General features: G+C 36.5%; 1 protein-coding gene across 1 annotated transcript in view; it reads left to right on the top strand.

Moving 5' to 3' along the window:
• TRPM2 (transient receptor potential cation channel subfamily M member 2) overlaps positions 1 to 15,577 on the top strand; it is a 59,112-nt gene that overhangs the window by 5,317 nt on the left and 38,218 nt on the right. The window contains exons 2-9 of the mRNA XM_058188022.1: positions 1,774 to 2,049; positions 2,435 to 2,520; positions 3,510 to 3,678; positions 4,956 to 5,136; positions 7,327 to 7,490; positions 9,603 to 9,783; positions 12,619 to 12,680; positions 14,391 to 14,591. Coding sequence (XP_058044005.1) covers positions 1,846 to 2,049; positions 2,435 to 2,520; positions 3,510 to 3,678; positions 4,956 to 5,136; positions 7,327 to 7,490; positions 9,603 to 9,783; positions 12,619 to 12,680; positions 14,391 to 14,591 — 1,248 coding nt within the window. The 5' untranslated portion in view covers positions 1,774 to 1,845. The remainder of the gene's footprint in view (positions 1 to 1,773; positions 2,050 to 2,434; positions 2,521 to 3,509; positions 3,679 to 4,955; positions 5,137 to 7,326; positions 7,491 to 9,602; positions 9,784 to 12,618; positions 12,681 to 14,390; positions 14,592 to 15,577) is intronic.

Genomic DNA, 15,577 nt, shown 5'->3' with positions numbered 1-15,577 from the left:
TGATGAAGAAAGGTATTTTACTGAAGTTACATATGAACTACTTCTGGATTTGAAACAAGCATGGACATCTGCAAAGAGAGAGGTGAAATTATTATACAGATACCATGACATCGTACTTGCACAATAGTGGGTTTTATATAATATATATATAAAATTATATATAATTTATATATATTAATATAATAATTATACCTGTGAGTGCTGATAGAAGCACCTGCTTCATTTAAGTATCACTATGACTTACTGCAGATGTTATTGGAAATTACAGTGTATGAGTTACTTTTCTGTCTATTGCCATTATGCAACTAGGTTTGGATATCTACCTGGGTTTTCCATATCAAGCAACTAATGGCAGCCCTATCTAATATAAGGAGATATGCCTTTAAAAAGAAGCTTTCAGAAAGAGGCTCGGCACAATTGGCATATTGCATATGTGAATCATTTAAATATTCAAAGTTGACTCTCCTGATTGTATTGAATGAATTTAAGTAGTAGGGGAACATAATAAAAACATAGAACATAATGCTTAATGAAACTTGATAACGAACCTAAAATTATGCTTAGTTTATGCTAGTCTATCACTGTAATAAAGATTTGATATGCTTAGTTTTCTGATAAATGAGGGTACCAAATACACTCTGTCCAAAGAGGTCTTGAGAAATATGTGTTTAATGAACTCTTTTCTTCTAATAGCTTAAGCAGAGGATATTTATTCCTGTAGCTCAAAGTGGTTTCAAAGCATACAGCATTTATGTAACCTGAATATTTGGAGTAACTTTTCAAGTTAACAGGCTTTCCTAATTAGAACATAACAATCATTCATACCTTTCCTGACACTCCATGACAATCCTTTTGGTGTAATTTGGCAGTTTTATTCACAGCCAGATAAGAATATACTGTAGAGTAGAATGAAGTCATATAAAATAGTTGGCTTAGTACCATCGTTTGATTGTTAATTAATGTGCTAATGAATATGAAGCTTCAGTTTCAACTTGTTTTTTCTTTTTCTTCCACAAATTAATAATCTATTTCTAGAACACACACATAATGAGTTTGAAGCTACTAATTATTGAACTTTTATGACACTACTACTCTCTCTGGTCTTAGAGTCACTGACAAACCATTCAAGCTAAATACAAAAGATATTAGTGACATATATATGTTGTTATATAGAGTCGTGGTGGCGCAATGGTTAGAATGCAGTACTGCAGGCTATTTCTGCTGACTGCCGGCTCCCTGCAATTTGGCAGTTTGAATCTCACCAGGGTCAAGGCTGACTCAGCTTTCCATCCTTCCGAGGTTGGTAAAATTGTGACCCAGATTGTTGGGAGAAATATGCTGACTCTGTATAACCGCTTAGAGAGGGCTGTAAAGCACTGTGAAGCGGTATATAATTCTAAGTGCTATTGCTATTGTAGTTTTTTATAGCAGAGTCAGGTTGATCTAATGGTTAAGAATTAGAAACCAGGAGACTGTAAGTGGTAGTTCACCCTTGGGCAAAGAAGCCATGTATGTGTCTAGTACCCTTGGAAGAAGGTGCTGGCAAACTAGTTCCACAAATATTGCCAAAACTGCAGAGATTTATTCATATAATCACTAGGGATCAAGGTTGACCACACAGAACATTAAAAAACAGTATTCTCTGAACACACAAACATATGGCAAAAATATCCCAAATTCTCAAGTTAAAAGATGAGGTCTTTGTGAGAGGCTTCAATCGGGATTATAAAAAGAAAAAAGAAACATGTCTTTTTGGTGTTTTATGCAATCTAGGCAAAATACAGCATTTAAGTCTGAGATGGTAGTTTCAAGAATTTGTCTTCCAAATGTACTTGAACAACTTTGATGACTGATCCAACAAATGTAGCCATGGCTGGGTCTGGTCTGCGAATACCAGTGGAGCTGAACAAGATCCACCATGATGAAGGCTATCCTCTTGATCTTGAGAACTACTATGATATCACCATGGTTTCCAACTTCAGAAGAAGCAACAGCCCTTCCAGTAGAAGCAAGCGCAGGGCTCACTTTTCTCCCAGTATAAATGAAAAGGCAAGTACAAGTAAAAGGAAGAGCTAGATGATGGTTTGTTTTAGGGCTGACCTACTGTGGGGTAGAAATTACAAACTTAGACCTGAAAAGGATGGGAAAGAAAAAGAAAATAGGGGAGACATTCAAATTTGTTGTTGCCACTAGAGTATAAAATGATATTGTAGTTAGCCATATAAAGTTTATACTTTGTATGCTGTTGCTCTCCTTAGATGTGCTAATTATTAATATTTTAACAAATAATTGACCACATGTAATATTGGAATTGTTTTTCCTCAAAAAGCAGCACAAAAACCCTAGTGTTTTATGCATAGAATATGAATTTGCTCTGAGAAGGAGATGATTTTATGCTTTCTAACTGATCTTTTGCTCCTTGTTCTCTCCACAGGAAAATCTCCACTTATGGATCCCTGAAAACATTCAGAAAAAAGAATGTGTTTATTTTATTGAAAGTTCACAGATATCAGATTCTGGGTAAGAAAACTACTTTTCTGAGTAAGAAAACTACTCTGATTAACTTTATCACCAGGAGAACTTCAAAAGAGGACAACCAGAATTATCAGGGACATTTAAACTGAGTAAAGGCTGGAATGTTGGAACACTTTAGCTTAGAAAGCTGTGATACTGCAGCCAATCCCAACAATATTTCAGCAAGGGGGAAATTACCACAAAACACATAATTGGTGGCAGCTTTTGATATTTTCAATGTTGACAGAAAAGCTTATTGCTTCTTTTTACAAAAGAATGAAGTTAATGAATTTAATTTCAGAGAAAAACATGATGAAGGATTGTGCTAAACTATTTTCAGTCAAATGAAAATGATTAAAAGGCTAAGGAGCACTGGAATATTTTAGAAAAATTGTCTGGTATTATTTTTAAAAGTGAGAAAGAAGGCTCTTATAAATAAATAAAATTGATATGCCTAAAATATTCAAATAACACTTGAAATGCAAGTAAATAAACCTAGTTTAGGCATATTGAACAGTGCTGATGTTTACTTTTGTAATGATTGGGAATTTAGAGAAAGAAATTCAGTAGTTAGTCTTCCATAATCTGATGTTTTGAATGGCATCTTGCAAAATTCCCAACCAGCTTGCCACTTGCTATCTTTATTCTTGCTGTCTAATTAAAATTGTTATAAGCACATTGGATATTTCAAAATAATTGTTCATATACAATTTGAACAATCTATTTTGTGCTGATTGTGCTTGCAAATATTGCAACCGTTTGCACACTTGAAAATATGTTGCATTTGTTGAGCTCTGTATTTGTCATGTGGGCATGGCGTGCTTGAATAACTGTATTCAACATAAACACAGTATTAGATACAACAGTGAATTCAGTTCAGGTTTATTTTAGTGAATGGATTCTCCTATATCCTAACCTCCATGTATCTTTTATGTGGTTTATGTCACTATAGCACTATCAATATGTATTTTTTAGTTACTTTTGCTTTTGTTCAGGAAAGTGGCATGTGAATGTGGCTATCTCAGGGAAGAGCACTTAGAGGAAGCCATAAAACCTGTCATGTTCCAAGGGAAGGAATGGGACCCCAGAAGACATGTCCAGGAAATGCCAACAGATGCCTTTGGGGACATTACTTTTACAGGCTTGGGGCAAAAAGTTGGGAAGGTGAGTTAACATGTGATTGAAAATGTACCCTCAAGGAAGGTAGTCCTTGGCCTACGACCACAATTGAGCCCAACATTGCTAAGCAAGGTATTTGTTAAGTGACTTTTATGACCTTTCCTGCACAGTCACTGCAATAGGAGGATTGTTAAGTGAATCTGGCTTCCCAATTAACTTTGCTTGTCAAAAGTTCACAAAAGGTGATCACATGACTTCGGGACCACTGCAACTGTCATAAATATGACTCAGTTGCCAAGTGTCTGAATTTTGATCATATGACCATGGAGATGTTGCAATGGTTGTAAGTGTGAAAAATAGCCATAGGTAATTTTTTTTTCAGTGCCATTGTAACTTTGAATGGTCACTGAATGAACTGTTGTAAGTCGAAGACTACCAGTAGTTGGTTTTCTGAAATTTTATATACTATTGAACTTCATGTACTTATCAACTTTTCTGACGTTGTAAGACCAAACCACAGATATCTTGTATCATTTCTGGATACCTAGAATTTATGGCTATGTATGTAGTACTTCAGATTCATAACATTCACATAACACCTCTTGGCAATGCCTTAAAGCAGACACATTTTATTCCAGACTGGTGCAATTGCAATACAATCCTAGGAAAGAATGCTTTTGTTTTAAAGCAAGGGAGTCCAACCTTGGCAACTTTAAGAGCTGTAGACTTCAACTCCCAGAATTCCCTAATCAGCCATGCTTATGCTGGCTGGAGAATTCTGGAAGTTGAAGTCCACATAAAGTTGCCACGGTTGAACACCCTGTTTTAAAGAGTTACTGAAATGTATTATGTCCACACTCCATACCAATGCTTGTTCCAATTCACTGCTTTCCCTTAAATCTACAGTAAAACACTGCATATTCCAACTACAATATCCTTAATTGTATCTTTAAATAGCATGTTCTATAACCTCCCTGTCACCCCATTAGAATGAAATATCTTATCCTCATTTAGACTTGTTCAGAGAAATGGGAAAGTAGAAAGTAAAAAGTTGCCTCTGATGAGGAGACCAGGCAAGCATAGAATAGATTTCTTTAGAAAGTTTTCAGAAGATTCCCTCTATTGTTTTCTATTGCATCAATATTCCTTATACACTGCAGTATCTGTTTGGAATATTGCATTGATTCACAAGGTTCAAGTCATTTTAATAAGAAATCCCACATAGCTTAGTTTGGGTCTTAGATGGTTCTGGGCATGTTTGTGTCATGGCCACTATCTGAAATGATTATATATTATTGCTATGTTTTATTTCTTTTTTGTAGTATGTGCGAGTCTCTTCCAGCACTTCTCCAAAAACACTTTACCAGTTGATGACACAGTACTGGGGGCTTGATATACCCAACCTCTTAATATCAGTGACAGGAGGAGCTAAAAATTTCAGCATGAAGACGAGGCTGAAGAATATATTCCGTCAGGGACTTGCCAAAGTGGTACAAACAACAGGTAAAGCAATAACTGACCACAACTAATAGGGTATGCTGAGGTTTTATTTCTTTATCTAAACAAGGTTGACTCAGCCTTCCATCCTTTATAAGGTAGGTAAAATGAGGACCCAGATTGTTGGGGGGGCAATAAGTTGACTTTGTAAAAAAATATACAAATAGAATGAGACTATTGTCTTTACACAAAAGGAAAAAACAATCCAACCTATCAAAAACAGCACTACAAAAAACAGATTAGAAACACAAGTTAAAATAGGGAAGAAAATGGTAAGTGAACACCTGTCTACCCTAGACGAGTTCAAATCACCAGGACCGGATGGATTACACCCCAAGGTTCTGAAGGAACTGGCAGACGTGATCTCAGAACCACTGAACTATATCGTTCAAAGATCCTGGAGCACAGGGGAGCTGCCAGAGGACTGGAAAAGAGCTGATGTAGTTCCCATCTTCAAAAAAGGAAAAAAAACAGATCCAGGAAACTACAGACCTATCAGTCTGACCTCAATACCGGGGAAGATTCTGGAAAAGATAATCAAGCAACGAATCACCGAACACCTAGAAGCAAACAAAGTAATAACCAAAAGCCAACATGGGTTTGTCAGAAACAGATCATGCCAGACTAATCTTATCGCATTCTTTGACAAAATGACAAAATTAGTAGACCAGAGGAATGCTGTCGATATAATTTACTTGGACTTCAGTAAAGCATTTGATAAAGTAGACCATAACCTACTACTAGATAAAGTAGAAAAATGTGGGTTAGACAGCACCACCACCAGATGGATTCGTAACTGGCTGACCAACCGCACTCAACGTGTAGTCCTCAATGGAACTACATCCACATGGAGGGAAGTATGCAGTGGAGTACCCCAAGGCTCTGTTTTAGGCCCAGTACTCTTCAACATCTTCATCAATGACTTGGACGAGGGGATAGATGGGGAACTCATCAAATTTGCAGATGACACCAAGCTGGCAGGAATAGCCAACACTCCAGAAGATAGGCTCAAGTTACAGAAAGATCTTGACAGACTTGAACATTGGGCGCTATCTAACAAAATGAAATTCAACAGTGAAAAAAGTAAGGTTCTACATTTAGGCCAAAAAAACAAAATGCACCAGTACCGTATATGTGGTACCTTGCTCAATAGTAGTACCTGTGAGAGGGATCTTGGAGTCCTAGTGGATAACCATTTAGATATGAGCCAGCAGTGTGCAGCAGCTGTTAAAAAAGCCAACACAGTTCTGGGCTGCATAAACAGAGGGATAGAATCAAGATCACGTGAAGTGTTAGTGCCACTTTATAATGCCTTGGTAAGGCCACACTTGGAATATTGCATCCAGTTTTGGTCGCCACGATGTAAAAAAGATGTTGAGACTCTAGAAAGAGTGCAGAGAAGAGCAACAAAGATGATTAGGGGACTGGAGGATAAAACATATGAAGAATGGTTGCAGGAACTGGGTATGTCTAGTTTAACAAAAAGAAGGACTAGGGGAGACATGATAGCTGTGTTCCAATATCTTAGGGGCTGCCACAAAGAAGAGGTAGTCAGGCTGTTCACCAAAGCACCTAAGGGTAGAACAAGAAGCAATGGGTGGAAACTGGTCAAAGAAAGAAGCAACTTAGAACTAAGGAGAAATTTCCTGACAGTTAGAACAATTAATAAGTGGAACGACTTGCCTTCAGAAGTTGTGAATGCTCCAACACTGGAAATTTTTAAGAAAATGTTGGATAACCATCTGACTGAGATGGTGTAGGTTTTCCTGCCTGGGCAGGGGGTTGGACTAGAAGGCCTCCAAGGTCCCTTCCAACTCTGATGTTATGTTATGTTATGTTATGTTATTGCCTTATACACTGTAAGCCGCCCTGAGTCTTCGGAGAAGGGCGGGATATAAATGTAAACCAAAAAAAAAAATTTTTTTTTTAGCTTTCAGCCCTGATGGGGTCCCAAAGCAATCTACCATAAATAAAAGCGCACAAAATACAATCATTAATTAAAATGCAAATTAGGTGTTAAGTTTAGAATTAAAAAAAATACACAGCAGAGGGTCAAAAATTGCCGACCTAACCTAAACAATTTAGGCACCTATTCTGCTTAAAAAAGAAATAAAATGTTTCCTCATGGCCCAGAGGAAAAAATAGAGAAATAAAGCATTTTGTCTATTTTATACACTTGGGATCTTTGTTGTACAGGTGCCTGGATCATCACGGGTGGTACTCATACTGGTGTGATGAAGCAAGTAGGAGAAGCACTACAGGATTTTATTATGAGCAGCACCTATAAAGGCGAGATTGTCGCTATTGGCATTGCATCTTGGGGGACAGTACACAACCGTAATAGTCTCATCTGCCACATGGTGAGCCAAAAGGATTTTCAGACTATGCTATTAGAAGAATTACTGGTAATTCATAGTACAACTCCTTATGGATTTGTCTTAGAGAAAAGGATGTTGGAGGTAGATTGAGATGAGAGATAATAAATACAGTATAGCAAAAATCAGCATTTCTTGTACAACTTTGTATTTCTTTATACTATTAAGGATGTGAAGAAAGACAATGGTGGGATGCAAACTATGTTAGGGTTTCTATATCTTTGGTACCTATGTACATTATCTATTTGGATGTAGCTCAGTTAGCATAATAATAGTCTACTCATTGTGTCCTATCACATATAGGAAGAGAACCTTATAGAGTTGGATGGCATTTTTATTCTTAGTCTTGATAAAAAGCATTCTATTCCAAAAGGCAAAAAGTAAGAGCTATGAAACAAACTGGAAAAAAACACCACTGTGGTTCTTAGCATTTCATTTATTATGAATTTGATTACCTGGAGGCTGGATCTATGCTTCACCTAATTTCTTCATATGGCTAGAAATGATATTAACTTTTATGGAAGGAATAGTATTCACTTTTAATGGAGGAGATACCCTCTTGCATAAAAAGGGTATCTCTTAATCCAGCAGTGTTAGACAATTTCCATATGTTAAAGAAGCTGTTGCAGAAGATGGTTGGACAAGAGATACAAAGGATCTGTCAAGCACGAAAGACCATGAAGGTTCATTTAAATTGATTTATTGCTAAAAGCAAATTTATTGCTAAAAGCAATAAATGTACAAGAATCTTCTCAACTAACAGTTGCTTGGAGTTACATAAGGGTGAATGTCACTCAAGGGAGAGTTGGACTTAGTTCTCTTGTGGCTACATAGGAATTCTAGTTTGATTTCCCCTTTCACTACACCCTCGCTTCTGCTATCCCTTCTCCTACAGGATCCTAGATAAAGATGATTAAGTTGATTTCCTTCAGTCAAGGTTCAGCCCAAGCACAAAATCGAACCTGCATTGGTCAGTCTTGTGGATGACTTCCACTCTCTCAATGCTATTTGATAACATTTCACCATGCTCTTCTTCTGGGATTATCCATTCCTTCCTTAGTTAGATCCTATGAGGTAGGAAAGTTTGGTGACAGTAAGTCCTGGCAATCAAGATTGGATTATTATAAAAGACTGGACTATTACAAATTTAGGGCTGCTTTTGAAGATTTCTTAGAATCTGCAGTAGGTATAAAATGCACTAGCCTACATGCTGGTTAGGTGAGAGGCACGTCAACAATATGACACCAATACTGCAAGTGTTATATTGGTTACCATACATTTCTAATATAATTTAAACAGCTAGTGGTCATCTATAAAATCCTATGTGGAGTTACCTCAGAATTGTCTCTTCCAAATGGAATCTCTCTTCTGTTTTTTAATTCCAAGAAGAAATGCTCTAGATCCCCTTTCTCAGAAGATGACAGGAACAAGAACCCAGAAGTAGGTCTTTTCAGTATTGATCCTCTCCTTTTGAAACATTCAGTCTCCAGAGATTTTAATATTCCCTTCAATACTATCATTTGGGAAAGCTATCAAGCTCTTATTTTTTCAGCAAATCTTTGGAGATTAAATAATTACCATTTCAGGTCAACTTTTAATTCCCTTGCATTCTTTATGCTTTAAATATTTGATTTATATTTATGATTCTGAGTTAGAGTTACACTTAAAAAAATACTATCTCAGATTCTATTCTATATGAGCTGCACAGAGTTTGTGCAAAGTGCAAGATGTAGCTTATATAAATAAGTAAGGTATGAGATTTTGCTTTTCCGAGTTTTTGGAATGAAAATTTGTGTATGGAAATTCTAGCTCAAGCAAATATAGAGCCCCAGATAAGAGAGACAGTTGGTGTGGCAAGTAAAGTGTTAGGTTGGCATCAGGAAAACCTAGATGTCAAGTTGTCATCAGCCATTGATATTTTCTGGCTAGCTTTAGATCAGCCACTCATTCTCAGTAAAGAAAAAACAGGGCAGTTGTGGGGAAAAGTAGGAGGTAGGAATGGTATATACCCCACTTTTTACTGCTGGAAGATGTGATATAAATCTGATAAATGAATATTTAAATTTGTGTGGGTTTTTTCAACCTGTTTATTTTTAGGGTAGCTTCCCTGCAGAATATATTTTGGATGAGGAAACCCAAGGAAGCCTTTCTTGCCTGGATAGCAATCATTCACACTTCATTCTGGTGGATGATGGAACACATGGGAAATACGGGGTGGAGATCCCTTTGAGGACCAAACTTGAGAAATACATTTCAGAGCAAACCAGAGTGAAAGAAGGTAATGGCAGCTTGTTGCTGGTAAAATGTTATACACCAAGAACATTAAAAATATTTTTGCATAGACTGTATTGCTGATCATGGCATCTGGATCAACTCCTAGTGATGAATTCTCCATGTAAATCTTGCTGATTTCAAATGAGAAATTTAGATGTTCAAAAAAACTGGAATCCTAGGATGAATAACTAATTATCAAATAAAATTGAACACATCTGGAGGATATCAAGTTGGGAATGTTGGAAGAGGATATATTTATTTATTTATTATTTATTTGTCAAGTACATATTAGATAATATATGTAAGTATAAGCATGAATTGAATACATAAAATGGATACAAATAAAGGAAATGTTAAAACAGGGATGATAGGCATGCTGGTGCTCTTATGCATGCCTCTTATTATTAGGATTAGGATTATATTATACTGCAATGCTCTCTACATGGGGCTCCCCTTGAAGAGCACCCGGAGGCTCCAGTTAGTCCAGAATGCAGCTGCGCGGGTGATAGAGGGAGTGGTTTGGAGCTCCCATGTAACACCCTGTAACACCCATCCTGCGCAGACTGCACTGGCTGCCTGTTGTCTTCCGGGTGGGTTACCACCTTTAAAGCGCTCCATGGCTTAGGACCGGGATACTTACGTGACCGTCTACTGCCATCTTGTACCTCCCACCGACCTGTGCGTTCTCACACAGAGGGACTCCTTAGGGTGCCGTCAGCCAAGCAATGTCGATTGGCGGCCCCCAGAGGAAGGGCCTTCTCTGTGGGAGCTCCTACCCTATGGAATGAACTTCCCCCTGGACTTCGACAACTACCTGACCTTCGGACCTTTTGCCACGAACTTAAGACTTATCTATTCCGTCTCGCTGGACTGGCTTGAATTTTAACTTTTTAGTTGATTTTATGGGTTTTAATTTTTATTAATTTTTATAGGGTTTGATTGTATTTTAAAAATTGGGCCAAATTTAATAAGTTTTTTTATGTATGTTTTTAGTATTGTATGTGTTTTCACTGTATTTTATCTTGGCTGTAAACCGCCCTGAGTCCTTCGGGAGAAGGGCGGTATACAAATTAAAATATTATTATTATTATTATTATTATTATTATTATTATTATTATTATTATTATTATTATTATTATTATTATTATTATATTATATTATATTATAATTAGGATATTATATTATAATTAATTAAATAGGACATTATATTATAATTAGGACAGTACAGACAGTTATTGACCTATGACCACAACTGAGACCAGAATTTTCATTCCTAAGCAAGGCAGTTGTTAGAACTTCTTTTGACATGGTTGTTAAGAGAACCATTGCAGTTGTTAAGTAAATCACATGGTCTTTAAGTGAATCTGGCTTCCCCCAACTGGCTGCCCTACTTTGCTTGTTGAAAACTAGTTGGGATGGTTGCAAATGGCTATCACATGACCCAAGATGCTGCAACTGTTGTAAATATATGCTGGTTGCCAACCATCCAAATTTTGTTTATGTGACTGTAAGGATGCTGTCACAATCATAATGTCAAGGTTCCAGAAATACCTCTTCTGCGTAAACCGCCCTGAGTCCTTCGGGAGAAGGGCGGTATACAAATTAAAATATTATTATTATTATTATTATTATTATTATTATTATTATTATTATTATTATTATTATTATTGTATATTATTATTATTGTATATTATAATTAGGATATTATATTATAATTAATTAAATAGGACATTATAAATATAATTATATAAATTAGGACAGTACAGACAGTTATTGACCTATGACCACAACTGAGACCAGAATTTTCATTCCTAAGCAAGGCAGTTGTTAGAACTTCTTTTGACATGGTTGTTAAGAGAACCATTGCAGTTGTTAAGTAAATCACATGGTCTTTAAGTGAATCTGGCTTCCCCCAACTGGCTGCCCTACTTTGCTTGTTGAAAACTAGTTGGGATGGTTGCAAATGGCTATCACATGACCCAAGATGCTGCAACTGTTGTAAATATATGCTGGTTGCCAACCATCCAAATTTTGTTTATGTGACTGTAAGGATGCTGTCACAATCATAAGTGTAAAAACTGGTTGTAAGTCACATTTTTCATTGTTGCTGGAACTTTGACTGCTCAATAAATGAATGACTGTAAGTCAAGAACTACCTGTATTGCAATTGGAGATGTAGATTATGGTATCTTCATACTGCATCTCTTATAATATGTAATTTCTTACATTCATTTTCACAATCTGGAGAACATTCACTAATTCTGATGCCAAACTAGTAGGAACTTTGTAGCTACGGAAACGTAATTAAATGACAAAATGATAAGGGTCAATAATAAATAATTTGTCAATTTTATAAAATAAGTTGGGTTTCTGTTTTTATTGTTCATCAACTTAGTATTTATGCTATTTTTTTCTAAAAAAAAATAAAGGGACTGACTACTAGAGACAGTCTAAAGCAAGGGTCTCCAACCTTGGTCCCTTTAAGACTTGTCGACTTCAACTCCCAAAGTCCCTCAGCCATTAAAGCTGGCTGAGGAACTCTGGGAGTTGAAGTCCACAAGTCTTAAAGGGACCAAGGTTGGAGACCCCTGGTCTAAAGACCTACAACTCTCAGTAACCTGAGACTGGGTTTATTTTTATGCTATTGTTGTAAAATAACTAGTATGTTACTGTTTTTTAATCTATTTTTTTTAGAATGTTGACACTCATTAGTTTCATAACTGCCAATCTGGATCAATATCTGTGGGCATCACACTATCCAGTTGAAATGAATACCGGGATAGGAGGACACTCAAACACATGGACAATTAACTGAGCCTTTTATTTTCTTTTTCCACAGGAGTTGCTATTAAAATACCTATTGTTTGTGTAGTGCTGGAGGGTGGCCCTGGGACTCTTGATGTAAGTACTCTGTAGGCTGTCAGGGTAACTGGGTGGTTATGATGGCAATTGGGGTGTATGGAATTCTTGCTAATTCCTAAGAAAGTCTATCACAGGGAGGAAATTCTAAGAGAAGGATAGTTAGAAGTTTGTTGTAGTATAAGGTTTTGAATGGTGGTAGTTGCTTAAGTGAAATGAAAGCAAGTTAAGATTCTGCTGAGATCTCAATTAGCTAAAAGGACAAGAGGAATCATTGTAGACAAGGGACAATGACAAGCCAGTCATGCTAATATTGGTGATTATAGAATCATAGAGGAGGGTCATTTAGACCAGAGGTCTCCAACCTTGGTTCCTTTAAGACTTGTGGACTTCAACTCCCAGAGTTCCTCAGCCAGCTTTGCTGGCTGAGGGACTCTGGGAGTTGAAGTCCACAAGTCTTAAAGGGACCAAGGTTGGAGACCCCTGATTTAGACACTCAACCCCGTGACTCTGAACAGAATATAAACCCTAATTAAAATATTCCAGCAGTTGTCTTTCCCTTGCCTCCATATGAACATATCCAACAGAGGGCCCACTATCTCTTTTTAATATTAGTTCCGCTTTGTTAGAGAGAATCTTTTTAAACATAACATTACTTTAAAATGTGCTTTCCTATAATTTAATGTCTTTTATGTAATATTCTTTTGTGGATTTGAAGAATATAGTCAAATTTCAACTCTTATCTTCTCTTCAAAGCTAAACATGCCCCATTCCTTCAGTCTCTCCTCATAAGAATTACTTGCTAGCTTTCTGATCATCCTCATTGCCCTTCCTTACTCCAATTCCTTAGAACTGTGCCTTACAGTTGTGCCCAGGGGGATACAGAACTAGAGATGGGATCTAACCCACTACTAGGGAATAAGATAGAACTATTATTTCCCTTATTTGAAAACTCTGTGTTGACTGAAGTACTTTAAAGCTGAATTTACCTTTTTTGCAGCCACACTACTGTTAGAACACATTCACAAGTATTATTTATCTATATATATTTGTGCATTTGATTTTTTGATTAATTAGTAGAAAAACTTCGCACTTGTTTCATTAAATTTCATCCTGCTATTTTCAGCCCATTTCTGAATTACAGTCAACACAATCATTTCGAACATTATTTGTTTTCTAGCTACTCCGCTTATTTGACTCATCAGGCTCATTAGATTGTAACCCTGCACTCATCATCTCCTTCCAGTTAGATGACAAACCATTAACTAATTAATTATAATTCTTGAAATAAGTTTTTTGACCCAGTTACTGAATGTACAGTATCTACATAATTATAATGCCTTCTAATCCACATTGAACTAACTTGCTATTAATAATATCATATTTTGCCCAATATTTTGCTGAAATTGATAAATATTATCAAGCGTTCCATTATTGATACTTAACTGTAATCAAAATGTTACCCAAACAAAACAATAAATTTAATCTTGAAAATTTATTCCTGATAAATCCATACTGTGCAGGCTTGCTGGTGGCTGCAGCTTCATAAAGCTATTGTTACCTTCCACTGAAATCTACATGGGTTGGGAGAGTTTTCTTTTTCACCAATTCAAATAAGCTGCAGATAATGAAAATAGCAAAAACTGAAGGTCATCCAGAAGGGTATTGACATTGGTACTGCCACTTAATTTATTGGCAATATGAAATTACATGACCTCAAATGCTGATTTATTCCAATTATTTTTTTTGTAGACAATCTATAATGCAATCAATAATGGCACACCATGTGTGATTGTGGAAGGTTCTGGTCGAGTAGCTGATGTCATTGCTCAAGTGTCTAATCTGCCGAGCCATAAAATAAGCATTTCCTTAATTCAGAAAAAATTGAGTGTATTTTTCAAGGACAGCTATGAATTGTTCACAGAGAAAAAGATTGTGGAATGGACTAAAAAGGTAAGTTTGACCATCCCAATCTTTATTCAAATTTTGTTGATATTGTATCATAGGGAACTTGTGAACTGCTTATTGATATTTGCATGATATACAGTATATAAATTGGGAATACATAGATCACATCCCCCTTTATGGACCATTTCAAAATGGTTATTACCTTTCTATGATTCCTGAGGGAAGGCTTACTCTATTAGAAACCTGTATTTGATCAGAAGCGAAATAGCACTGATCCTAGTGGGTGTATTTGACAAAAGAGTCCTTTCAGGTGGTGACAACACTGGAAGTAGGATAGAAGAAAACAGAAATCGAAGCCTGCACTAAAGTAGGTCTTAGATAAGAGCAGCCTGTTGCACTAGTGCAGCCTGCTGTGTTAGGAGAAAGAAAGATGGAAAAGTGAGTGCTGGAAAAAGAGAGTAAAAAGAAAGAGAGAATGGATAGCTCTTTCCCCTTCTGAGTCAGTCTCTGCTTTGCTTCAACCGCTTCCATTGTTTCCTAACAGAGCAGACTCCAGGCAGTTACTCCTGCAGGAATATGGCTTCCCTTCATGGGAGGCAGAAGCCAAATCTGTGGTCTGATTCAAATATATTGAGTTGGCACAGCTCAAGTTGGGAGAAAATGTCTTGAGTTGGTACCAAATAGATAAATGGCATATTGACCATAGACTCAGCTTGCCAGGCTCTTATCTCACCTGCACACTTATTGGTAGCTTTAGGTTACTGGTCAGCCTTGTGTGTTCAGAATACACTGGCCTCCTATAAAGAGCAATTGTGTCTTTTGTCACTTTTATGTATATGAATACATTTCAATACTTGAAATAACAAGTATGAAAATATTCATATTTCTTCAATACGAAGGGGCTGTATTTTTCATTATGATGTTAGATCTGACAATACATTTAAGTCACAGTGAGACAAAAATGAGTCTTTAAACATAGGCTTGAATGACAATCAGCATTTAATCTTGATCAAGGTTAAAGACCAATGGTC

Source organism: Ahaetulla prasina, chromosome 6 (assembly GCF_028640845.1).
Source record: "Ahaetulla prasina isolate Xishuangbanna chromosome 6, ASM2864084v1, whole genome shotgun sequence".
Taxonomy (NCBI): Eukaryota; Metazoa; Chordata; class Lepidosauria; order Squamata; family Colubridae; genus Ahaetulla; species Ahaetulla prasina.
Note: the sequence above shows the minus strand (reverse complement) of the source record. Positions and strands in the feature narration are given on the sequence as shown.